This window comes from Cetorhinus maximus, chromosome 25, assembly GCF_964194155.1.
Source record: "Cetorhinus maximus chromosome 25, sCetMax3.hap1.1, whole genome shotgun sequence".
NCBI classification, from domain to species: Eukaryota; Metazoa; Chordata; class Chondrichthyes; order Lamniformes; family Cetorhinidae; genus Cetorhinus; species Cetorhinus maximus.
Window position 1 is genome coordinate 13,287,076 of NC_135903.1, and position 26,242 is coordinate 13,313,317.

The following is a 26,242-nucleotide window of genomic DNA, read 5'->3' on the forward strand; positions in this document are numbered from 1 at the left end:
GAATCTGATGCAGAGGAGAGGAACCCTGGGAAATTCATATGGCACAGCAGGAAAGACAGGGCGGAGAGAGAGAGGGGGAGAGAGAGACAGAGGGAGAGAGAGAGACAGAGGGAGAGAGAGAGAGACAGAGGGAGAGAGAGAGAGACAGAGGGAAAGAGAGAGAGACAGAGGGAGAGAGAGAGAGACAGAGACAGAGGGAGAGAGAGAGAGACAGAGGGAGAGAGAGAGAGACAGAGGGAGAGAGAGACATAGAGAGAGAAAAAGAGACAGAGGGGCAGAGAGACAGAGGGGCAGAGAGAGAGGCAGAGAGAGAGAGTGACAGAGAGACAGGGGACAGAGAGAGAGAGAGAGAGAGGCAGATAGAGACAGACAAAGCGAGAAAGAGAGACAAAAAGAGAGAGAGACAAAGAGAGAGAGACAGAGGGGCAGAGAGACAGAGGGGCAGAGAGACAGAGGGGCAGAGAGACAGAGGGGCAGAGAGACAGAGGGGCAGAGAGACAGAGGGGCAGAGAGAGAGAGACAGAGAGAGAGAGGCAGAGAGAGAGAGGCAGAGAGAGAGAGGCAGAGAGAGAGAGGCAGATAGAGATAGACAAAGCGAGAAAGAGAGACAAAGAGAGAGAGGCAGAGGGGCAGAGAGAGAGAGGCAGAGAGAGAGTGACAGAGAGAGAGAGTGACAGAGAGAGAGAGTGACAGAGAGAGAGTGACACAGAGAGAGAGTGACACAGAGAGAGAGAGTGACAGAGAGAGAGAGTGACAGAGAGAGACAGACAAAGCGAGAAAGAGAGACAAAGAGAGAGAGAGGCAGAGAGACAGAGAGAGAGAGGCAGACAGAGAGAGAGAGAGAGAGAGAGAAAGAGACAGGGAGAGAAGCAGAGAGAGAGAGGCAAGACAGGGCAGAGAGATAGAGGGGGACAGGGCAGAGGTATAGGGAGAGAGAGAGAGAGAGAGAGAGGGGAGGGGGGATGGGACAGGGTGGAGAGAAAGAGAGTGAGAGAGAGAGAGAGACAGACAGAGAGAGAGAGGCAGAGAAACCGAGAGACAAAAGAGAAAGAGAGAGACAGAGAGAGACAAAAACAGAGTGACAGAGTGAGAGAGAGATAGAGAGAGAGGGGGAGGACAGGGCAGGGATAGAGAGAGAGACACCGAGACAGAGGGAGAGAAAGAGAGAGGGAGAGAAAGAAACAAAGAGCGAGACAGAGAGAGGGAAAGGGAGAGAGAAAGAGAGAGAGGGAGAGAGACAGAGAGGGAGAGAGACAGAGAGGGAGAGAGAGAGAGAGACACACACACACACACACACACACACACACAGAGTGACAGAGAGAGAAGCAGAGAGATAGAGAGGGGGGGACAGGGAAGAGAGATAGAGAGGGGGGGGACAGGGCAGAGGTATAGGGAGAGAGACAGAGAGAGAGAGAGGGGGTCAGGACAGGGCAGAGAGAAAGAGAGAGAGGCGGGACAGAGCAGAGATATGGGGGGGGAGAGAGAGAGAGAAGACAGGGCAGAGAGACAGGGAAAAAGACAGAGAAGGAGGGAGAGAGAAAGAGGGAGAGAAAGAAACAAAGAGAAAAAGAGAGAGAAGCAGAGAGAAAGAGGGAAAGAAAGAGAGAAAGAGGGAGATTGAATTGAAGAGACAGGGAGAGAAAGAGAAAAAGAGAACGAACTAAAGAGAGAAAGAAACAGAGAGAGACAGAGAGAGGGGAGAGAGAAAGAGAGAGAGAGAGAGAGAGAAAGAGTGAGGGAGAGAGCGACAGAGGGAGTGAGAGAGGGGATACAGGGTGGAGAGAGAGAGAGGGAGAGAGAGAGAGAGAGAGAGAGGAGAGGGAATGGGACAGTGCGGAGATTCAGAGAGAGGGAGGGTGGACAGGACTGGGTGAAGAGATAGAGAGAGAGAGAGTGGTAGGGAGAGCGAGGGGGGAAGAGAGAGAGGGGAAAGCGACAGGGAGAATGGCAAAGACACAGAGAGACAGAGAGAGAAAGATAGATAAAGAGAGAGAAAGGGACATACAGAGAGAAAAGGAGAGAGAAAGAAACAATGAGAAAGAGCCAAAGAGAAAGAGAGAGGGAGAGGGAGGGGATACAGGGTGGAGAGAGCGGGAGGGCTGAGAAAAAGTGAGAGAGAGAGGAAGGGGATGGGACAGTGCGGAGAGACAGAGAGAGGGAGGGGGTATGAAACAGGGCGGAGAGAGTGAGAGAGAGAGAGAGAGAGGCAGGGAGAGAGAGAGCGTGACGGAGAGAGACAGAGCAGCAGAGAGAGAGAGATGGGGGAGCAGGACGGGGAGTGAGAGAGAGAGAGATATAGACAGACAAGAAAGAGCAGGAGAGGGGGAGGGAGGGCACGAGAGAGAGAGAGGCGGGGATGGGACAGGGCACAGAGAGAGAGAGAGAGAGAGATAGGGATAGGAGGGGGGGGGAAGAGAGAGAGAGTGGGACAGAGACAGAGGGATGGGGATGGGACAGGGCAGAGAGAGAGAGGGGGGGACCGGGCGGAAAGAGAGAAAAAGCGGGACAGGGCAGAGAGAGAGACAGACAGACACAGACAGAGAAAAAGAGACAGAGAGAAAGAGAGAGAGAGAAAGAGGAAGAGAGAAAGAGAGAGCAGGGCAGGGTGGAGAGTGAGGTGGGGGCGGGGGGGGGGGGGGGGGGGGGGGGGCAGCACAGGCCAGAGAGGGGGAGAGAGAGAGGCAGAGAGAGGAGGGGGGGGACTGGGCAGAGAGAGAGAGAGAGAGAGAGAAAGCGGGACAGGGCGGAGAGATGGAGGGGGACAGGGCGGAGAGAGGGAGAGGGAGAAATGGATGGGGAAGGGGCGGAGAGAGAGGGGGCAGGGCAGAAAGAGGGAGAGGGAGAGGGGGTGGGTGGAGGGAGAGAGAGAGTGGGAGATGGAGCAGAGAGAGGGAGAGAGAGAGAGGGGGGTGGAGCAGGGAGAGAGAGAGAGAGAGAAAAAGAGACGGTGGGGGGAGGGAAAAGGGTGGCCTCCAAAACTGTCTTTTAATTTCAAGACTTGGCACTTCTCCAGTACAAACTCACTTTTCCATTTGACTCTTCATTCTCTGAGATTTCATTTCCTCTCCTGAAGACTGAGGAACAGGCTTCCCAAATACAAGCATTACTGAGAAACACTGTTCATGTCAATCGCAGGCTATAGGGAACATCGCAGCTGAACCCAATTCTGTTCTTCACCAACAACCAGAGTTAGAGAGAGAGACAGAGAGAAACATTGGGCTGAATTTTCTCATGCCAGTGGGTTAGGTGGGTAAGGGGTTACGGGGGAGATTCCTGCCTCTTCGGGAACAGTTTGCGATGTTTAAAGATCCTGCACAGTAGCTGGAACGGGAAACCCACTGGTCACCAATTAACAACTCCTTAATCTCCTTGAGGAGCTTGTTAAGATTTCTCTCCGGAACAGAATGGAATTTTCAATCTTTATTCTGGACAAAGGTGAACAATCTGGTGCACATTAGTGCACAGCTGTCAGGGGCGCCAAGGGGCAAAAGGAAATTTGTTTCCATTTGGTCTTTTTGTGAAATATGAGGGATCAACGAGCACCAGGTGGACTTCGACCTAGTGCCCATGGCCACTTTGTGCTATCTTTACCCTCCTGGTCCTTTCACTGCCTTCTCTCCTCAGTCCCCAACATGGCTGCCATCCACCTTCGCCACCGGCCCCAGACTGGCAGCTCCTGCTTCTTGGAGGTGCCCAGCACCTCAACTTGGGCGTTGAGCTCACCTCCTGCTCAATGGACCCAGCTATATTTATAAACAGCGTCACGACAGGGTTCAGACGCACTGTGTCAGGACCCAGAATTCATCCAGGTGTCAGGTTCCAGACCCCACTCTGAAAATTCAGCCCCATAGAGAGAGAGAGAGTCAGACAGAGAGAGGCTGGGAGAGAGATAGAGAGACAGACAGACAGACAGACAGAGAGAGAGAGAGAGAGACATACAGAGAGAGACTGGGAGAGAGATAGAGAGACAGACACAGAGAGAGAGAGAGAGAGACAGAGAGACAGGGAGAGAAATAGAGAGAGAGAGACAGAGAGAGACAGACATACAGATACAGACAGGAAGACAGAGAGAGACTGGGAGAGAGATAGAGAGACAGACAGACAGACAGACAGACAGGGAGAGAGAGAGAGAGACAGAGAGAGACTGGGAGAGAGGTAGAGAGACAGACAGACAGACACAGAGAGAGAGAGAGAGACAGAGAGAGACTGGGAGAGAGATAGAGAGACAGACAGACAGACAGAGAGAGAGAGAGAGACAGAGAGAGACTGGGAGAGAGACAGGGAGAGAAATAGAGAGAGAGAGAGAGAGAGACACACACAGAAAGAGACAGACATACAGAGAGAGACTGGGAGAGAGATAGAGACAGACAGAGGCAGAGAGACAGGGAGAGAAATAGAGAGAGAGACAGAGGGAGACTGGGAGAGAGATAGAGAGACAGACAGAGAGAGAGAGAGAGAGAGAGACACAGGGAGAGAAATAGAAAGAGAGACAGACATACAGATACAGACAGGCAGACAGAGAGGGAGAGACACACACACAGATACAGAGAGAGGGACAGAGAGATATATAAAGGCATATACACACACACACAGATACAGAGAGAGGGACAGAGAGATATATAAAGGCATATACACACACACACAGATACAGAAACAGGCACATTAACTGCAGGGGGTCACTGGATAATGATCAGACTGGCGCCTGGCTGAATTTCCTCTGCCTATCCTGAGGCTCTGAGGCTACTTTCTGCTGTCTTCACTGTTGTTTCAGCTAATGAGATACAGATGCGTCTGGATGGCTCTGCCCCAACTGCTAACTGTCAGAAAGCAGCTCTCGCTGTCTCCCAGCCTGGTACAGTGCTGAGGGAGACACATCAGAAGGTTCTGCGTTATCTGCCTAGTTTGTACACAGTTACCAGTCTTTGATTTGAAATCAGCATCAGGAGGTCCTCAGTCTGAGGGCAGATTGATGACGTACCAAAATATACCAGCAGCTTCCGCAGGGAGTCAAAGAAAATCCCAAACTTCGGTCAGACACCGATCAGATCAGCAGCTGAAACTCAAGAGCAGCAATTCCTGCAGTCACCCCACGCCACCCAGGGTCAGGACAGGCTGAGCAAACGGGTTCCACCAGGAGAACCCGTCACATCGCCACTGCGCACACAGCTCACACTCCTCGGTCAGGAAAGCCGGACACTGCATCACTCCCCTCCCCTCAATATCCGAACCACAGCACAGCTGGGGCGGGCTATTAGTATCTAATGGAGAGAGGTGAGAAAAGAGAGAGTGACAGGAGAATGAGAATGAGATAGAATGAGACGGGAGAAAAGAAAGTGAGAGAGGTGCAGGTACAAGGAAGCTGCTGGGGCCGAGGCTCAACTGAACATTTCAAAACTGAGATCGATGGATTTTTCTAGGGTGAGAGTATTGAGGATTCTGGAATCAAAGTGGGCGGATGGAGTTAGGATGCAGGTCAGTCATGGTCCAACTGAATAGTGGAACAGGCCTGAGGAGCTGAGACCTGTTGAAGAGTCACACGAACTCGAAAGGTTAACTGTGTTCCTCTCCGCAGATGCGGTCAGACCTGCTGAGTTTTTCCAGGTATTTTTGTTTTTGTTGAGGAGCTGGGACCTGTTCCCAGAGGGAGAGGAAGGTGAGCAAGTGATAAAACAGACCAACACAGTAAAAGCCAGAGAGTAGACCAAGCACCAGGACAGGCCCGCCAGTAACAAAACCACTGGAGATTTTAGTGAAACTTTGGCGACTCATATTAGAAACGGAGAAATTATGACATTGACAGGACGATTGTTGTAAAGAAATATTCACAGGGTGATCCGACCCTTAACACTCAAAAGTCCTGGAATGAGAAATGAATATCCCATGTGTCAGCCCATTACCATGGATACCTGGAGGGATGGTAGACTAGGAGCAGCTTGGCAGTTACCCTGGTATCAATCGTGTTACATGTGTGGCTTGGGTGGAGTACTGAGTGAGACACTGAGCTCAGTTACAACGGTCAGACAGACAGCAGCACACACTTTCCTCAGACCTCGTCCCAGATCTATCCACACGGCTCAAGGGCAGCTCAGCTTGTGATTTAACAGCTTGGCCTCAAGAAACACTTAACCTCAAAAACAAACTTATCCTAACAGCAATTTCTGTTTAAAGACTGGGTACACAGCTGGGTTAAACACAGAGTAAAGTTCCCTCTGCACTGACCCCATTAAGCACTCCCAAGACAGGTACAGCACGGGGTTAGATACAGAGTAAAGCTCCCTCTACACTGTCCCCACCAAACACTCCCAGGGCAGGTACAGCACGGGGTTAGATACAGAGTAAAGCTCCCTCTACACTGTCCCCACCAAACACTCCCAGGGCAGGTACAGCACGGGGTTAGATACAGAGTAAAGCTCCCTCTACACTGTCCCCACCAAACACTCCCAGGACAGGTACAGCACGGGGTTAGATACAGAATAAAGCTCCCTCTACACTGTCCCCACCAAACACTTCCAGGACAGATACAGCACAAGGTTAGATACAGAATAAAGCTCCCTCTACACTGTCCCCACCAAACACTCCCAGGATAGATACAGCACAGGGTTAGATACAGAATAAAGCTCCCTCTACACTGTCCCCACCAAACACTCCCAGGGCAGGTACAGCACGGGGTTAGATACAGAGTAAATCTCCCTCTACACTGTCCCCACCAAACACTCCCAGGACAGATACAGCACAGGGTTAGATACAGAATAAAGCTCCATCTACACTGTCCCCATCAAACACTCCCAGGACAGGTACAGCACGGGGTTAGATACAGAGTAAAGCTCCCTCTACACTGTCCCCATCAAACACTCCCAGGGCAGGTACAGCACGGGGTTAGATATAGAGTAAAGCTCCCTCTACACTGTCCCCATCAAACACTCCCAGGACAGGTACAGCACGGGGTTAGATACAGAGTAAAGCTCCCTCTACACTGTCCCCATCAAACACTCCCAGGACAGGTACAGCACGGGGTTAGATACAGAGTAAAGCTCCCTCTACACTGTCCCCATCAAACACTCCCAGGACAGGTACAGCACGGGGTTAGATATAGAGTAAAGCTCCATCAGAGTCCGCTCCATCTTACTGCATATTTCCAACCTGAGTTGAATTACTGCAGTAACTGTTCCCTTTCCCTCACTCCCTCCAAGTTTAACACTCACTGACCTTAGGCTGGGTATTGGGGCAGGGTTGATACCCAGGGGAGTCTGAGCGGGAGCAGAGAAACTGGACTAATCAGAGGCTGGATCCTAAATCTGAGAACAGCTGTGGTTTAATTGAGAAAATGCTGGGGTCACTGCCAATCAAAAAAACATTGGTTGTGCAGTTCCTAGGCAGGATAGGGCGCAGTGAAGCTATTTTAGGCGGTTTCAATCTTGACCATTTTAAGCAGTCACTTTAAAAGGCAGTGAAACAAATTCTTACAGAATGGCAGCCCCCCAGGGATCAAAGCACCAGCACCTTCCTGTTGGGTTACAGAGTCTGAATGATTCAGTTCAACTTCACTCAATAAAATTCTGAAACACTTTGTTCATCCATGTCAAAATCAGCACAGCTTCACATGGTGTGGAGCTGTGTGCTTATCACTAGAGACTCCAGGAACACAAGACATCAACACATCACAACAACCACTATGTTACTGAAGCTCAGAACAAGACACAGGTACCACCTCCCCACCCCGCAACATCACACCCACCCCATCACAACCGCCCCGCACCATCACACCCGCCCCGCACCATCACACCCGCCCCGCACCATCACACCCGCCCCGCACCATCACACCCGCCCCATCACACACACCCACCCCGCACCATCACACCCGCCCCGCCCCATCACACCCGCCCCGCCCCATCACACCCGCCCCGCACCATCACACCCGCACCATCACACCCGCCCCGCACCATCACACCCGCCCCGCACCATCACACCCACCCCGCACCATCACACCCGCCCCGCACCATCACACCCGCCCCATCACACACACCCACCCCGCACCATCACACCCGCCCCGCACCATCACACCCGCCCCGCCCCATCACACCCGCCCCGCCCCATCACACCCGCCCCGCCCCATCACACCCGCCCCGCCCCATCACACCCGCCCCGCCCCATCACACCCGCCCCGCACCATCACACCCGCCCCGCACCATCACACCCGCCCCATCACACCCACCCCATCACACCATCACACCCGCCCCGCACCATCACACCCGCCCCGCCCCATCACACCCGCCCCGCCCCATCACACCCGCCCTGCCCCATCACACCCGCCCCATCACACCCGCCCCGCCCCATCACACCCGCCCCATCACACACACCCACCCCGCACCATCACACCCGCCCCGCCCCATCACACCCACCCCGCACCATCACACCCACCCCGCACCATCACACCCACCCCGCACCATCACACCCACCCCGCCCCATCACACCCACCCCGCACCATCACACCCGCCCCGCACCATCACACCCGCCCCGCCCCATCACACCCGCCCTGCCCCATCACACCCGCCCTGCCCCATCACACCCGCCCCATCACACCCGCCCCGCCCCATCACACCCGCCCCATCACACACACCCGCCCCGCACCATCACACCCGCCCCGCACCATCACACCCGCCCCCCGCACCATCACACCCGCCCCGCACCATCACACCCGCCCCCCGCACCATCACACCCGCCCCGCACCATCATACCCGCCCCCCGCACCATCACACCCGCCCCGCACCATCACACCCGCCCATCTCCCACCACACCCATCCTTCCGTGACTCCAGGCAAATTCACCTCAGCAGCCTAGGTTCCGATAAATGAGAAAGTCCTTCATTGGAGTTGGCTCACAGGTCAACCAGGATCTCACAAACCAGGTTTGATAGGCTGAATGGTGTTCTCCTGTTCCTATTTCTATTACATTCACCAATTCAGGACGTCCCAAAGCACGTTACAGCCAATGAAGTACTTTTGAGGTGCAGTCACTGTTGTAATGCAGGAAACTCAGCAGTCAGTTTGTGCACAGCAAGCTCCCACAAACAGCAATGTCATAATGACCGGATAATCTGTGTTTTAGTGATGTTGGCTGGGGATAACTATTAACCAAGTCACCAGGGAGCACTCCTCTAACCAGCCTCCCCACTCTTGCAATTGTTCTATTGATTTTAACAGAATCTAATAGCAAACAGGATGGATACCAACCGTCTGATGTGATGGCACCATGTCTCTGTTTGGATCCTGCGGGAGGCTAATTCTTGGGTCAGTGTTGCCCCACGATAAGTCCCATCCTCGACAAGCTGCACCTCCAATAGAACATCCACAAACCCGCTCTGTACACAATCATGGTTACCGTGGACACCTCACTCTCACACTGCCCCCGCCCCCTCCCAGTATCAGATCTGATCCATTCAAATCAGAAAGACAAACTGTGCTGAACAACAGCCACCAGACAGCACCTGTACCAACATCAGGGAAGCACCTCCTCTCATTTCAATCACCGTTCTGTAATGGGGACATTTTAATGGGGCTTAAAGGGGGTCAGTCCTATTAAAAAATGTGCTCCCAAACATTAGTATTCACTGTAAAACCATATGGTCCCTTTAAAGGAGACAGTGGCCGAACCCACTCATTCTCAGCTGCTGGGCATTTTTGAATCTCAGGTAGAGCTCAGAGTTTCAACAGAAAGTTCTGGTGTTGGCTGCACAGTAAATCAGTGCTAATTCTAGTGTCAACTGCATCGCTATGGCCTGATTTTTTTGGATTGCCAGGTGTCCCTCCCTGCCTTTTTCAAAGAGTGGGTGGGGATAAGCCATTTCACCGTTGAATGAGCGGGAAGTGGCTGCAGGTGGGACTAGCACCCCTTTCTCAGGACGAAGTCCCACCTTAGAGAGCTGCAGCTCTCCAGGCCCTGCAGTGACTGGGGATGAAGTGCTTCAATATGCCTGAGCCTAAGTCCCGGGACCAGAGCACAGGGTAAGTTTAAGGGGTCCCAGGCGGGCTTGGGGGAGAGGCCGGGGTGGGGGGGGGGGGGGGGGTTGTGGAAGGAGGTCCAGCGTCCATAGGATATTGTGGGGAGGGGGCAGCATGTGCAGTCAGAAGGGGAATTCTGATGGACCCTCCACCCACCCTTCAAACCCGAGATCTAGGCCCATTCTTTTTCAGGCTTCCCCCATGTCAAGTAAATCGTCCCATAAAATTAAACATTGAGGCTAGGTGGGAAATGGCCTTTAAGTGGCCAATAATTTTCATCACCTCATGCCTGGGTCTGATTGGACTCATCGATAGAGATAGATCACTGTGATTGGCCAATAACACCATTATCACTGGATCATGTGACTACCCAATGCCAGAAGGTAATCTCTCAGCCTTTGTTGTCCAGTCATTCCCATCCTTTGCAAGGCCTTTCTAATTGTTGGGTTCCTATGACATGAAAAGAAATCCAAAAATATATTTTTATATATATCCAGGGCGCAGAGTCGGAGGGCGGAGTTCCAGAGAGACGAGTATAAAATATTATTTTGCCATTTAAAAAAAAATGGACTTTCTGCGGAACCAAAAGAGTCTGCTACAAGTCACATGACCATAGGACTGGCCCTTTGTTCTGGAAGTTACCACCAGAAGTTATAAGAACAAAAGAATTCCTCTCTCAGCCTGTGGAATGTCACACCTCAGTGTACAGACCCCTTATAATCAACGAAAGCAGAGGAAATGCAGATCAAACTGGCCCCCCCAACTGGAGCTATCACACAAAGAAAGATCAGAACTCGTTATACCGGAAGCGATGTGAACAATGTCAAAAGCACTAAAACTGATTTTTAAGCTGCAATCAACCCATTAAAGGGCCATGTCACATGATCCAAGCCTCTGGCCTTTGGGACAGTTTTAACATTACACCTTTGGCCGCTGACCACAGGCAGTCTGCTGTTTAAATCCAACCGATGAACACCAAGAAGCAGAACTCCAGCCTGCTCCTCAAAGCCTGTCTCTGCTGGAAGATTTCCTACCGTTGCTTGCAGAACTGACCCAGTCTGTGTGTACCAACTTCACCTTGCGGTATCCACACCAACTGTAAATAGAACGCTACAACTCCGGCCTTCAGCCAGCTGAACTCCTCACTGGACCCTGACTCTGGAAATCACGTTAACCAGTATTCTTTTCTGTGGTTCTTGTACTGTTACTATCCATAGCTGTAATACTCTTTTTTTCTATTCCCCCTTACTGTGTGTGTGTAGTGGAGAGGGAAGTTGCAAACAATCCTCCCCCAGGCTTTGAATATGAAATAAACTAACCTTCTGGGTTAAGAGTAATGCGAGTTTACAGCAAGTGATAAGTAAATTGGATTACACAAACCATGAGTTTGGGAAAACACACCACAGCACATTTTAAAAATAATTCAAAACACCTTCTGCTTACGGACAGTTGGCAACAAGAAAAAAGTGCAGTTTGCCTGTCTCTCTCCTGTCTGTTAACAATAACTCTCTAACTGCCTTCAACATTAGAGTCTATATAATTATTCAGTATACAGTTTACTCAGTATCTAACCCCGTGCTGTACCTGTCCTGGGAGTGTTTGATGGGGACAGTATAGAGGGAGCTTTACTCTGTATCTAACCCCATGCTGTACCTGTCCTGGGAGTGTTTGATGGGGACAATGTAGAGAGAGTTGGGTTAACATCAGTAGAGATAATGAAAAGGATCAGATTATTCAATTGCACTTGGACTCAGAGAATTTCCAAGCTGTCTATAACACAGGGAAGAATGAACACGGTCCAAATCCCTTACATATATATTAGCAGGACACCAGTCATCCCACAGGATGTATGTTTGCATTGAGTGTCCCATTAATATACAGAAATGTCTCATATATTTGCAAGTACAGATCTTGAACCGCTGGGAAACATGTTCTATTGTTCATTACCAGGATCCACTGTGACCTTCAGCAGCACAACTAGAATCCAAATATAAAAACAAAATGGGAACCAGATGTAGAAATGTTATTGGAAACTGAGAGCTCATTAGGAAATCTTGTATTTAACCCCCAAAGTCCCGTGGTTTCTTATATATCAGAGCAGAATCCTCACTCTCACATTGTTATAATACTGCCTTGTCCTTACCAACAACTACACTCAATCCAAGGGCATTGGCGAGGGGGCAAGAAAATAGATTTACAATGATACCAGAATGGAAAGGTTATATCTGTCAGGAAAGACTGAACAGGCTGGGACTCCTCTTCAGAAACTACAAAGCTGAGGGGTGACCTTGTTGAGATTCTTGGGGTTTTGACAGGGTAGAGAAAGAGAAAACGTTTCCGCTTGCGGGCAAAAATCAAAATTAGGTGGCATAATTATAAGATAGTCACGAATAAATACAATTAGGAATTCAGGAGAAATTTCTTTACCCAGACAGTGGTGAGAATGTGGAACTCGCTACTACAGGGTGACTAATGTAGGTACGTTTAAGGGGAAGCTGGACAAACACATGAGGGAGAAGGGAAAAAAAAGAGGGATATGGTGATAGGGAGAGATGAAGAGGGGGTGGGAGGAAGAATGGAAGGAGGCTTGTATGGAACATAAACACCAGCATGGAGCAGAGGGCTGAATGACCTGTTTCTGTGTAAACTTGATACAATTATTGGGTAGTAAAACAAATGGCCCAGAAACACCGCGGCTGACAGGCAAAAAGTCATGGGTAGGAAAACATGGTTCATTTTGTGAAGATGATTGTAAAAAAGTCAGCAGCCGAAGGGTGGGTCTGATTCGAGTTGATCATCTCAACAGCAGAGAGCACTGAAGTGTTCACTGAACCATCAAAACACTGGGTAAACATATCGCTCCATCCAAGTTTGGCTCAGAGGCACAGGCTCAGCTCAGCTGCCCTCACATTCTATTAAGTTTCCTGGCATATCAGTTCTGCATTTTCTCAGGCTCTGCAGCTGGCTCCGGGTCCTATTCCCTCAATGCGGGTGCAGCCTGGACACAAGCTCATTCTCCACACACGCACTTCCATCAAATACTATTGTCTCTCTGCCCAACTTTACTTTGTTTCCTGGCATCAGATTGCAATCCTGCCACAGGTCCTGACTTAGTGTTGGGTTAACTGTCCTTTAGAATCCTTTCCCCGATTATAAATAGATGGCTTTAAAACAAATGATAAATCATCTTCTCAGTCCTTCCCTGAAGCTACAGTTTATCTTCTGGCGATGAAATGTTGGTTTAAGTCAAAAGATTAGTTATCAGTAATCACCAGCTGTTCCCAATTTGTAGCACTCACTCACCAAATTGTGTTAAAGTGAAGTTACCACCTAGTTTGACAGAGTTCCAGGTGCACAGGACACCGCTATAAAACAATACATATTATTTTGTCCATGTACAAGTCTTTTCCTATTATTAATTCATTCAGAGGATGTGGCTGTCGCTGGCTAGGCCAGCATTTATTGCCCATCCTTAATAGAAGGTGGTGATGAGCTGCCTTCTTGAACTGCTGCAGTCCATGTGGTGTAGGTACACCTACAGTGCTGTTAGGGAGGGAGTTCCTGGATTTTGACCTAGCTACCGTGAAGGAAAAGGAGTGGAGAGAGAGAATTTTTAAGGTGATGGGTAGAGCGTCGTTTAGGAATTGCTTTGTTCTGGATGGTGTTGAGCTCCTTGAGTGTTATGGGAGCTGCACTCGTCTAGGCAAGTGGGAAGTATTCCATCACACTCCTGACTTGTGCCTTGTAGAAATTAAAGGGCTAATTTCACTTTTAAATGTTTTGATTGGCTTTGACAGACAGCCACAGCTGCAGAAAGCCTAACTCCAGGAAAATCTCCTGGAGCGGGAACCCGTCAGTGAGCAGACCTGATGCGCCTCCATCCAATTTTCCACAAATCATCCTCCCACCAGCTCTAAGACTGCCCCACAGCCCTGCGAAGATCCTGCCCATAGCCACAGTATCTATTTCAGTTTCTGGCCAATGGTAACCCACCAGTATGTTGCTGGGAATTCATCAGTGATAATGCCATTGAATGTTACGGGGAAGTGGTTAGACTCTCTCTTTTGTTGGAGATGGCCATTGCTTAGGCTTTGGTTAGAATACCGTGTATGTTCTTGGTCCCTCGCGTGATATTGGAATTTTTGGAATGGTGTAAGGGAGGTTCAATGGACTAATTCCATCTTAGAACCTTAGATACAAAAGGCAGGTTCAATGGACTCTGTACTTTAAAGAATTGTTGACTCAGGGTGATGTAATGAGCTTTATAACCAGCTGAAGGAATTAGATGGTGTACGATTTGACAGTTTGTTCCAATTAACAGGGTCACATGTGAAGGCTGTGTTTCTCCTGCTCATCACCATCTAGTCATCAGCTGATTTCCAGAATGTTCCTGAGCAGGGGTCTTCTCACCCAACTCCACTGCTCTCAGAGTGACTAACAAATCGATTCCTCTAACACCCCAGTCGGGGCTAGAACAGAACATGACAGAAAGCAATGGAGAGAAAAAGACAAGAGAACACAGGACACGAGAGAGATACAGTAAATGTTCATTGTAACCGCTCATTGCCATCTTCAACAGTGCCGTTTCTCCTGAAACCGTGTGCTGCACGTTCAGTGGCGCTTGACACAGGCTCCGCTTTGATGCCGCCATGATCACACAGTCTGCTGATACTCTTGTGAGGCAATTGTATCCCATGCAGAATTCCCAATGTTCGTCGGGAGAAGCAGAACAGCACACTGACCGCGTGATCTCTTATTGTGTGGCGATCTAGTCTGGTGTTACCGGAGACAGAATGAGCAGAGAGATCTCTGTCAGCTCTGTTACAGCCCCAGACCCAGCCAAAGGGAGGACAATGACAGGTGCTGCCGTCGCACAGATTCTGGGAGGCGCTGATTGTTATTTCTGCTAGCACAGGGTTCAGCTTTCTCCCTACACCCGCAGCCTCTCCCCTCCCCCCCATTCCTGCCTCACCCTCCCTCCCCATCCCCCAGGCATTGTTCAAACCAGACAAGCAAAAAAATGAACGTGCAGGTTCGCGGGAGTGTATAAGTTCTAAACTCTTATGGGAATCAGGTTCTGAAACTCGAGTACTGTTTGTAGCTAAATCTGCGGAATAGAAGCGACTCTGAACCCTGAACCCAGAAAATCCCAACAATTTCAGATGTTATGATTTTTTTTTAAGACCTTACCTCACACAACTGCCCAAAGAGAATGGGTTTGGGCTCCGGGTTTGCATTAACTTTGTCAGGAAGGTGTATTGGAAAGTGCCTTTTTTTTTAAAAAAAAAGATCATGACTCTAAACTCGAACAAAGCCTCAAAAACGGATCAACCACCAAAAGATCAACTTTGGGGTTTTATTTTCCCCAAAGTTTAGAAAATTAAATCTCGGCGGGAAGGTAGCTCAGATTAAATTATTCTGCCGGAGTTTACAGTCAACACCCAGTGTTTGTAAAGCTGAGTCAGTCAATCATTAACTTCTTGAAGCAAGCTTTCTACCCAACACCGTGCAATGTCCTGTCAGGCATGGAGATTGGAAGCAATAGTTTCCTCTTATTTAACACAAAGAAAACTCTGTATGGAACAGAGGCGGGCAGCATGGAGGCAGGTTCATACCGCAGGTGGGGGGCAGTGAATGGGCAGCCAGCAGTAACTGTGTTAATGTTTCTCAAGGTCACCCTGTGCCAATGCGTCGCATTCACTGAACGCATGCCAGCGATTGTACATTAAAACGGGAAATATATTGAAACGCAACACAACAACAAAACAATAACCCTTTAATCTTTCTGGCAATTGCATGGAGGGATGTAAGACGCATGATGTCTGGGCTATGCTTGGATTTGGGATATGAGCACAATGGAGATTCCCCCACAAGAGCCACCACACAAACAGAGCAAAAGCCCATCCACAAACCTCACCAGGGTACGTGCCTCATCCTAGTGATTCACGAGCTCCAATCTCCCCCCCACCTTCCCCAGCATCAGGCACCCACCAACCCACCCACATGTCACAGCCTCGCTAACACATTCAATTCCCAATGTTTCACCTGCCAACAGACTTTCATTTTTACAGCCCCTTTGAAAACCTCTGGAGGTCCCAAAGAACCTTACAGCCAATGGAGTGTTTTAAAATTGTATTCACCATTGTCATATAGGAAATACGGCAGCCAATTTGTGCACAGCAAGATCCCGCTAACAGCACAGTGATAATGATCAGATTTCTTTTCCCCCAGCTTTGCTGAACACTCCGTTCCCAAGCTCAACACTGAACTTCTGTTGGAATTATATTTTAATTCTGTACCCCACTCCCACTCTGACCTCTCTGTCCTCAGTTTCCTCCGCTCTAGCGGAGGACAGGTTTTCATGATGAAAAGGGTAATTGGGGGTCACAAGCTCATTTCAGGGTCAAATGAAGTGCTGAGGTTGTGAACATTCTGGTTCTGCCTGAACCACTGACCGGGGGTGGAGGGGGGCGGTGAGAGATTAAGAGTAGGGGGAGAGAGAAAGTTTGTAGAAAGCGGAGCTGGCACAGCTGATCCAGTGTCAGATTTCCTCGTCAACGGTGGCCTTCGGGAGAGGTGGCTGCCAAGGTATGGAAGATGCTCAACATATTCCAGAGTCTCTCCTTTAGCGTATGGGGGAGGCAGAATATTTCACTGACCAGGTGTGGGTTGATATATGAGTTTTGTTTTGGCAACATTCAAGGACAGGCCGGGTTTCTTGCATGTAGAATTGAAGAGCTCAAGAGTGTGTTGCATAATTTAATTTATCTTTTGGAAGAGAATTACAATTGTCACATTCCTGAAGTTGGGGGAGAATTCTTCTTCCTCCCAAATCCGTAGGATGAGTGCATGGAGTTCTGAAGTGAGTAAAAACCCACCGGCTTTGAAGACCTCAGCTGGAACACCATCAGGGCTGGAGACTTTGTTGTTCTTCATCCGTTTGATTGCTTGCTGCAGCGCTCCTGTCGATGGCCTGTGGATTCTACACAGGATACGGAGGGATAGCCTGGGGAGTATCAGCTGCCACTGTGGATTCACAGTTGGAAAGTTGTCGAAAATGTTCTTTCCAGTGTTGACGAATGGCATGGTCATCCTTAGGAAAAGAGACACCATCCTGTAAATGAATGGGATTTTGTCTATTTGTCCTTGGTCTATAGATGGTCTTGGGGGCTTCAAAAAGCTCTGCATGTCATGATGGGCAGCACATTGTTGGATCTCTCAGGCTCTCTCTTCCAAACACATGTTCTTTGTCTTCCGGATTTGTCTTTGGGCATCAGCTTGGAGCTGTTGGAATGCTCTTCTTGACTTGAGACCTTGGATTGTTCTGTCAGACAAGGAAGGCTGCTCATTTTTGTTCCACATACTCCTGCATAGGGTTTTCATCGAACCAGTCCTGGTGATGATGATGCTCGACCCCAATAGTCTGGACACAGGAGTCTAGTACAGCTGACTTTAGTTCATCCCACTGTTCTGGAAGGGTTTTTGGAATGGTTGTGAGCTGCACTTGGAATTGCTCTCTTCGGTCAGGCTGCTTTGGGGCTGAGACATTGATCTTCTTCTTGGCCTTGGGTTTTATAATGTCTTGGTGCTGGGTGGATGATCATCTCCAATAAAACAAGTCAATATTCTGTCCTGCAGGCATCAGTCACCCACATGGATCGAGTGATCTTTGACTCAATGACATAATCCAGGAGCAGAATATTGCGCTCGTCAGACAGGCGCATGCCCAACCCGAACGAGTGTGAAATGACGTGCAATGACGTTGGGTAATCGTCCCAATGTCATCGTGTATTTGCGCGATATTTCGGTCGGCGGGCGCGCAGAGTTGGCAAGCGCGCCCACCGACAATTAACAGGCTTATTAAGGCCATTAAAGATCTAATTAAATGAAATTTTTCGCTGCCCGTCCAACCTTACAGTTGGTGGGCAGGCGAAAAGGCCAAGCGGCCTTTGGATATTTTGCGAAACCTCATCACCGGGCGGGATGAGGTTTCGATCAGTCATTAAAAAAAAACTTAACAATTTTTCAAACTAATTTCTAACATGCCCCTGCTTATGTGACAGAGTCACATGAGGGGATGTTATTAACATTTTAAAAATCTTTCTTTTTTAATTTTCAAAAGTCTTCATGTCCCTGAGGCAGCTCTGCACCTCAGGGAGCTTTTCCTGTGCGCACCCGCGCACATGCACGAACTTCCGCACTCAGCCTCCTCCTCCCGCACCCCGACACACAGGCAGCGCTGAGCGCTGCAGCGCCCATTTCACACTGGACGGGCCTTAACTGGAGTGAAATCGCGGCCCGGCCCCGATAGTGGGTGGCGGTTGCTTTCGCAGCCACTCCTGGGCCAGCCAGCTGTGCCCGCCAAGGGCAAAATTCTGCCTCAGGAGGTGCCAGTGCTTTGATCTAGGATGTCTTGCATGTGGTTTTGCATTTGCCCTTCTGGAGGAAGAGGGTGTTTGTTGCAGTGAGGCCCTGCTGAACACACTTTGTCAGCAGGAGGACACCATTTGTATCGGCTTCTCCCACCTGACTGGTTTCACTCCAGACATCAGAGTCACGGTCAACCCTGGCATTAAAGTCCCCCAGCACGATCTGTTCTTCTTTTTGGATGACCCCGAGGACTTCAGCAAGGTCAGAATGGAACTTTTCCTTAACATCTTCATCGGAGTCAAGGGGTCAGGGGCATAAACACCGATGATGGGGGCATGTTGATAATGGCTGAGCTACAGCCTTATAAGTGAAATTGGGGATTCTCACAGCACGTCTAATATCCTATTCCGGACAGTGAAACTGACTCCGTGAAAATGAGGGTCGCTGTCAGCCTTTCCTTTCCGGTAGGTGTGTCCCCTCCTGCTGGTTCCATCAGCTGCCCCTCCCCGGGAAGGCGGGTCTCACTGAGGGGGGCATCAATGTCAATTTGGTGTCTTGATAGCTCACGTGATCTGATCGCAGTTCTTCTTTCTGGACAGTCACTCGAGGTTACCCATGGTGTTCTAACATTCCGAGTTGCAAAGTTTAGAGTTTGCTTTGTTTGACCACAAAGATAGTGATCCTGCAGCCAGGAGAAAGTGCGACAACCTATTTTTAGGGCCCTTTTCTAGCCCCTTCCCCATTTGGGATGAGCAGAGGGTATCCCGAAGAGGACTGCTCAGTCACAGAGGCCGCTGCCTAAAGACACCTCTATCCCAACACAGGTGTCCAGCAACCTGCAAGCATCTTTCTTTCACCTGTCTGAAGATTCTTGATGAGGAACTCGCAGTTTCACAGCCCTGTCTCTGTCATGAGTCCTCCACCACCACAGGACTTGGTAAACAGACCCTCCACATGATTTTGTTTAACGTGGGGTCCTTGGAGTGCCGTCATTGTCCACACGATCTTGACAGGTTGGTGGTCAGGTTCCGGTCATGTGTCCAGCCACGATGACCGGGACCACCTTGCTGCTGCAACCTTCTTCCAAGTTCGCAGCCAGTGAGATGCACAGTCTTCCTTCTCATGTTCTGCCATTGAGGACTTTTTAGACAGCACTGTGTCTGGCACCTCCCCCTGATCTTGCCACCAAGGGTCCCCTACCAGGAGCAAGTAGCTCCCGATGGCATCGCTCAAGGGATCATTGGAGGGCACGAGCCTCTCCACCACATCAAAGTGGTGATCCAGGGAGGGCCTTCCTAATGCAGTACAATCTGTTACTGACCCTGCACAGACTGTTACTAATATTCCTCAACTCATTACTGGCACTGCCCAGATTGTTATTAATACAGTATAGTCCATTACTGATCCTGCACATATTGTTACTAATACAGCTTGTTGCTGACCCTGCCCAGACTGTTACTAATTCAGTACAACCCGTTAGCGACACTGTGCAGACTGTTAGTAATACAACTGGTGCTTGCACTAACACTGCACAGCTTAGCATTAACAATGCTCAATACTTTCATATAGTTCAGCATCACACCTCTCAAATACTAATGTCACGCAGCTTAATTGCATAGCTCATGATAAGTATTCTTTCAAATGGACTCCGATTTTTTTTCTGCTTACACTATAATCAAAAAAGGTTTAAAACTTGCAAAGTAAAACTATTCATTTCAAATCATCCTTAACCTTCTGGCATAACTCGGTGTTTTCCTCTGTTATTTGGCATGGCAACAGGGTGTAGCTGGAGGCAAGTGTAACGAGGGCAGGAACTTCACAAGTCTGCCCTTGGTGCCTACACAAAGCTGAAGTAATAATCAGGACAAGAACCAACACCAACCAGTAAGTCTCAGATTTCCCACGGCATGATGCATTCTCAGCAATATTTAACTTTGGTTGAACTTCAGCAGACAAAAGGGAAGAATTTCCTTTTCGTATTTTTAAAATTCTTAATCTCCCCATTTCACCTGCCCTTCAGGATGGGGCTGGTGCCGTCGATATCTGTTCGAGCTATTGTTTCAGCTTCCCCGTTGTAAACACCTCCGAGCCTAACAAGAAACAAGTTGCAATGTGTTTCCAAGTGTTAGTCTGGCTGGCAGAACCCAAGCCCAGCGCTGAGACCTGACATCTGGCCCCTGGTCGCACCGCCTTTTAGGTTTATTTACTCACCAATGGGTTAAATTTGTATTGTCAGTGAGGCCTGTGAAATGTTTATGACGCTATTAGGAGATGTTACACCTGGCACCGAGCTTCATACTGTACGAGGGGATCTGGGAATTTGGAAGAGAAACATCAGCTCATTCCAGATGGTTTTCCCTCCAAACCTGAATTCCTGAAATGTGCCAAACTCTAGAACAGGTGCGATCATTTGGAAATGAGCTTTGAACAGTTGTAATGTCAGGTTTGCCTGGGCATTTAGGAGGGGAATAGCTAAACCTTTGAAGTGGAAAAATATTAAAAAGGTTCTGAGTGAAAAAAACCAGAAAACTGGGATCAGAGCAGTCAGTTCTGTTGTTGAAGCAGCACTCGTGTAAGGCTGTCCTATACTGATTAGGGTTATTAAAATAAAACAATGATTAAAAGATTTTTTTTTCCCGCAAGTTTTACGAAACTGTACATTTGTTTAACATGGATTAAGTGTTGAGATAAATATTAGCAGAGGAACTTGATTCAAGGAGTTCTATCCATCTCATGATTGAGACCCTAGGGGCACATCCTAGCTCTGAATCACTCCAAAAATGCCCAAAGTTTGATCTGTTCCAATATAAATCCCACTCCTGCGTCTTCCTTACACTCAAACTCAAATTGCCGCATAAATCAATTTACAAAAAGGAGAAATGAAAATAACTGAAGACAAACAACCCAAGGGAACCCAAATCCCATTCACAATCACTTTCACTTTTCAAAAAATCATTTCAGTCACTGTTTCTACCGAAGGTTTCTTTTGCCTTTATTTTGTATAATTGCAGCATCAGTTTCACACCCTCCCCCAAGACCAGACCACTCCTGCCAGCCCCGATTCCCCTAAGACCCCAGATTCATCTCCCCAGCCCCAATCCCCCCCCAGATACCACTGGCCCACTCCCTCACCCCAAACCACTCTGTCCCCTCACTCCAAACTCAAACCCTCCACCCCCAGACCCCTCATTCACTCCAAACTCAGACCCTCCATCTCCAGATCCCCTCCCTCACTCCAAACCCAAATCCTCCACCCCCAGACCCCTCCCTCACTCCAAACTCAGACCCTCCACCCCCAGACCCCTCCTTCACCCCAAACCATCCACCCCCAGATCCCCCTGTCCCTCCCTCACCCCAAACCCAGACTCTCCAACCCCAGACCCCTCCCCCACTCCAAACTCAGACCCTCCACCCAGACCCCTCCCTCACCCCAAACCCAGACCCTCCATCTCCAGACCCCTCCCTCACCCCAAACTCAGACCCTCCACCCCCAGACCCCTCACTCACCCCAAACTCAGACCCTCCAACCCCCAGACCCCTCCCTCACTCCAAACTCAGACCCTCCATCTCCAGACCCCTCCCTCACTCCAAACTCAGACCCTCAACCCCCAGACCCCTCCTTCACTCCAAACTCAGACCCTCCATCTCCAGATCCCCTCCCCCACTCCAAACTCAGACCCTCCATCTCCAGACCCCTCCTTCACTCCAAACTCAGACCCTCCACCCCAGACCCCTCTGTCCCTCCCTCACCCCAAACCTAGACCCTCCACCCCAGACCCCTCCCTCACTCCAAACTCAGACCCTCCATCTCCAGATCCCCTCCCTCACCTCAAACTCAGACCCTCCATCTCCAGACCCCTCCTTCACTCCAAACCCAGATCCTCCAGACCCCTCCCTCACTCCAAACTCAGACCCTCCATCTTCAGACCCCTCCTTCACTCCAAACTCAGACCCTCCACCTCCAGACCCCTCCCTCATCCCAAACCCAGACCCTCCAACCCCCAGACCCCTCCCTCACTCCAAACCCAGATCCCCCATCCCCAGACCCCTCCCTCACTCCAAACCCAGATCCCCCACCCCCAGACCCCTCCCTCATCCCAAACCCAGACCCTCCAACCCCCAGACCCCTCCCTCACTCCAAACTCAGACCCTCCATCTCCAGACCCCTCCCTCACTCCAAACCCGGACCATCTACCCCCAGATCCCTCTGTCCCTCCCTCACTCCAAACTCAGACCCTCTGTCTCCAGACCCCTCCCTCACTCCAAACTCAGACCCTCCACCCCCAGACCCCTCCCTCACTCCAAACTCAGACCCTCCACCCCAGACCCCTCCTTCACTCCAAACTCAGACCCTCCACCTCCAGACCCCTCCCTCACTCCAAACCCGGACTCTCCACCCCAGACCCCTCCCTCACTCCAAACTCAGACCCTCCACCCCAGACCCCTCCCTCACTCCAAACCCGGACCATCTACCCCCAGATCCCTCTGTCCCTCCCTCACTCCAAACTCAGACCCTCTGTCTCCAGACCCCTCCCTCACTCCAAACTCAGACCCTCCACCCCCAGACCCCTCCCTCACTCCAAACTCAGACCCTCCACCCCAGACCCCTCCTTCACTCCAAACTCAGACCCTCCATCTCCAGACCCCTCCTTCACTCCAAACTCAGACCCTCCACCCCAGACCCCTCTGTCCCTCCCTCACCCCAAACCTAGACCCTCCACCCCAGACCCCTCCCTCACTCCAAACTCAGACCCTCCATCTCCAGATCCCCTCCCTCACCTCAAACTCAGACCCTCCATCTCCAGACCCCTCCTTCACTCCAAACCCAGATCCTCCAGACCCCTCCCTCACTCCAAACTCAGACCCTCCATCTTCAGACCCCTCCTTCACTCCAAACTCAGACCCTCCACCTCCAGACCCCTCCCTCATCCCAAACCCAGACCCTCCAACCCCCAGACCCCTCCCTCACTCCAAACCCAGATCCCCCATCCCCAGACCCCTCCCTCACTCCAAACCCAGATCCCCCACCCCCAGACCCCTCCCTCATCCCAAACCCAGACCCTCCAACCCCCAGACCCCTCCCTCACTCCAAACTCAGACCCTCCATCTCCAGACCCCTCCCTCACTCCAAACCCGGACCATCTACCCCCAGATCCCTCTGTCCCTCCCTCACTCCAAACTCAGACCCTCTGTCTCCAGACCCCTCCCTCACTCCAAACCCGGACTCTCCACCCCAGACCCCTCCCTCACTCCAAACTCAGACCCTCCACCCCAGACCCCTCCTTCACTCCAAACTCAGACCCTCCACCTCCAGACCCCTCCCTCACTCCAAACCCGGACTCTCCACCCCAGACCCCTCCCTCACTCCAAACTCAGACCCTCCACCCCAGACCCGTCCCTCACTCCGCCCCAAGACCCTCCGCCCCCAGAGCCCTCCCTCACTCCAAACTCAGACCCTCCAACCCCTAGATCTCTCCCTCACTCCAAACTCAGACCCTCCAACCCCTAGATCTCTCCCTCACTCCAAACTCAGACCCTCCATCTCCAGATCCCTCCCTCACTCCAAACTCATACCCTCCATCTCCAGACCCTTCACTCCAAACCCAGATCCCCCAGACCCCTCCCTCACTCCAAACTCAGACCCATCTCCAGACCCCTCCCTCACTCCAAACTCAGACCCTCCATCTGGACCCCTCCTTCACTCCAAACTCAGACCCTCCACCCCCAGACCCCTCCCTCACTCCGCCCCCAGACCCCTCCCTCACTCCAAACTTAGACCCTCCACCTCCAGACCCCTCCCTCACTCCAAACCCGGACTCTCCACCCCAGACCCCTCCCTCACTCCAAACTCAGACCCTCCACCCCAGACCCGTCCCTCACTCCGCCCCAAGACCCTCCGCCCCCAGAGCCCTCCCTCACTCCAAACTCAGACCCTCCAACCCCTAGATCTCTCCCTCACTCCAAACTCAGACCCTCCAACCCCTAGATCTCTCCCTCACTCCAAACTCAGACCCTCCATCTCCAGATCCCTCCCTCACTCCAAACTCATACCCTCCATCTCCAGACCCTTCACTCCAAACCCAGATCCCCCAGACCCCTCCCTCACTCCAAACTCAGACCCATCTCCAGACCCCTCCCTCACTCCAAACTCAGACCCTCCATCTGGACCCCTCCTTCACTCCAAACTCAGACCCTCCACCCCCAGACCCCTCCCTCACTCCGCCCCCAGACCCCTCCCTCACTCCAAACTTAGACCCTTCATCTCCAGACCCCTCCCTCACTCCGCCCCCAGACCCCTCCCTCACTCCGCCCCCCCAGACCCTCCATGCCCCCTCTCTCGGTGCCTACCTGTCCGGGGCAGGCTGCCCTGGATCCTCTCGATCTCTGCCACCTCCATGCACACCCCCTGTCCGTGCATGAGGGAGTGGAGGGGCCGCTCGCAGCCCCGGCGGGGGAAGCAGCGGAGGCCGGAGCCGCAGCGGGGGGTGTAGACCCCGCACCGCCGGCCCTTGGCCAGGGCACAGGTCCCGCAGCAGCCGCAGCCCGGCTCCCGGACCAGCTCCTCGCAGCCTTGCGGCACCTTACAGCCGGCTCGCTTCTCCTCGGAGCAGGGGGGGCAGCGGATCGGCCGCTCGGGGACCGGCAGCTCGGCCACGGTCAGCAGCGCCCAGCCGCCGGCCAGCAGCAGCGGGAGCCGGGGCGGCAGCATCGGGAGCGGCGCAGCAGCGGCGCAGCGGCGGCACTCGGATCGGCGGAGAGGCAGCGAGGGAGCGGCGGAGTGAGCAGCTGCCTGTCCAGGGGAGGAGCCCAGTCTGCAGCCCCGGCAGCCGGCAGCAGGAGCTTTATAACCGGCCACAGACACGCCTCCCGGCCGCTGCGGGGGAGGGACACAGGGAGCCCTCCCCGGGGGGGTTAGACCCTGGGCTGGGGAGGCTTTCAACCACCCCCCACCCCCTCTGGGACAGAGACACATTGATCCCCCTGGGGTAGAGACACATTAATCCTTGGGGCAGAGACACATTGATCCCCCTGGGGCAGAGACACATTGATGCCCCTGGGGCAGAGACACATTGATGCCCCTGGGACAGAGACACATTGATCCCCCTGGGGTAGAGACACATTAATCCTTGGGGCAGAGACACATTGATCCCCCTGGGACAGAGACACATTGATCCCCCTTGGACAGAGACACATTGATCCCCCTGGGACAGAGACACATTGATGCCCCTGGGGTGGAGACACATTGATCTCCCTGGGACAGAGACACATTGATCCCCCTGGGACAGAGACACATTGATCCCCTTGGGGTAGAGACACATTAATCCTTGGGGCAGAGACACATTGATCACCCTGGGACAGAGACACATTGATGCCCCTGGGACAGAGACACATTGATCCCCCTGGGACAGAGACACATTGATGCCCCTGGGACAGAGACACATTGATGCCCCTGGGGTAGAGACACATTGATGCCCCTGGGACAGAGACACATTGATCCCCCTGGGACAGAGACACATTGATGCCCCTGGGGTAGAGACACATTGATGCCCCTGGGACAGAGACACATTGATCCCCCTGGGACAGAGACACATTGATGCCCCTGGGGTGGAGACACATTGATGCCCCTGGGACAGAGACACATTGATCTCCCTGGGACAGAGACACATTGATCCCCCTGGGACAGAGACACATTGATCCCCCTGGGGTAGAGACACATTGATCCCCCTGGGACAGAGACACATTGATCCCCCTGGGACAGAGACACATTGATGCCCCTGGGGTGGAGACACATTGATCCCCCTGGGGTGGAGACACATTAATCCTTGGGGCAGAGACACATTGATCACCCTGGGACAGAGACACATTGATCCCCC

General features: G+C 51.5%; 1 protein-coding gene across 1 annotated transcript in view; it reads right to left on the reverse strand.

Moving 5' to 3' along the window:
- Positions 1-25,182, reverse strand: part of LOC144667928 (insulin-like growth factor-binding protein 4) — a 57,081-nt gene extending 31,899 nt beyond the window's left edge. Inside the window, exon 1 of the mRNA XM_078529547.1 lies at positions 24,717-25,182. Within this exon, the coding sequence (XP_078385673.1) occupies positions 24,717-25,077 (361 nt within the window). The 5' untranslated portion in view covers positions 25,078-25,182. The remainder of the gene's footprint in view (positions 1-24,716) is intronic.
- Positions 25,183-26,242: the final 1,060 nt, after the last annotated feature.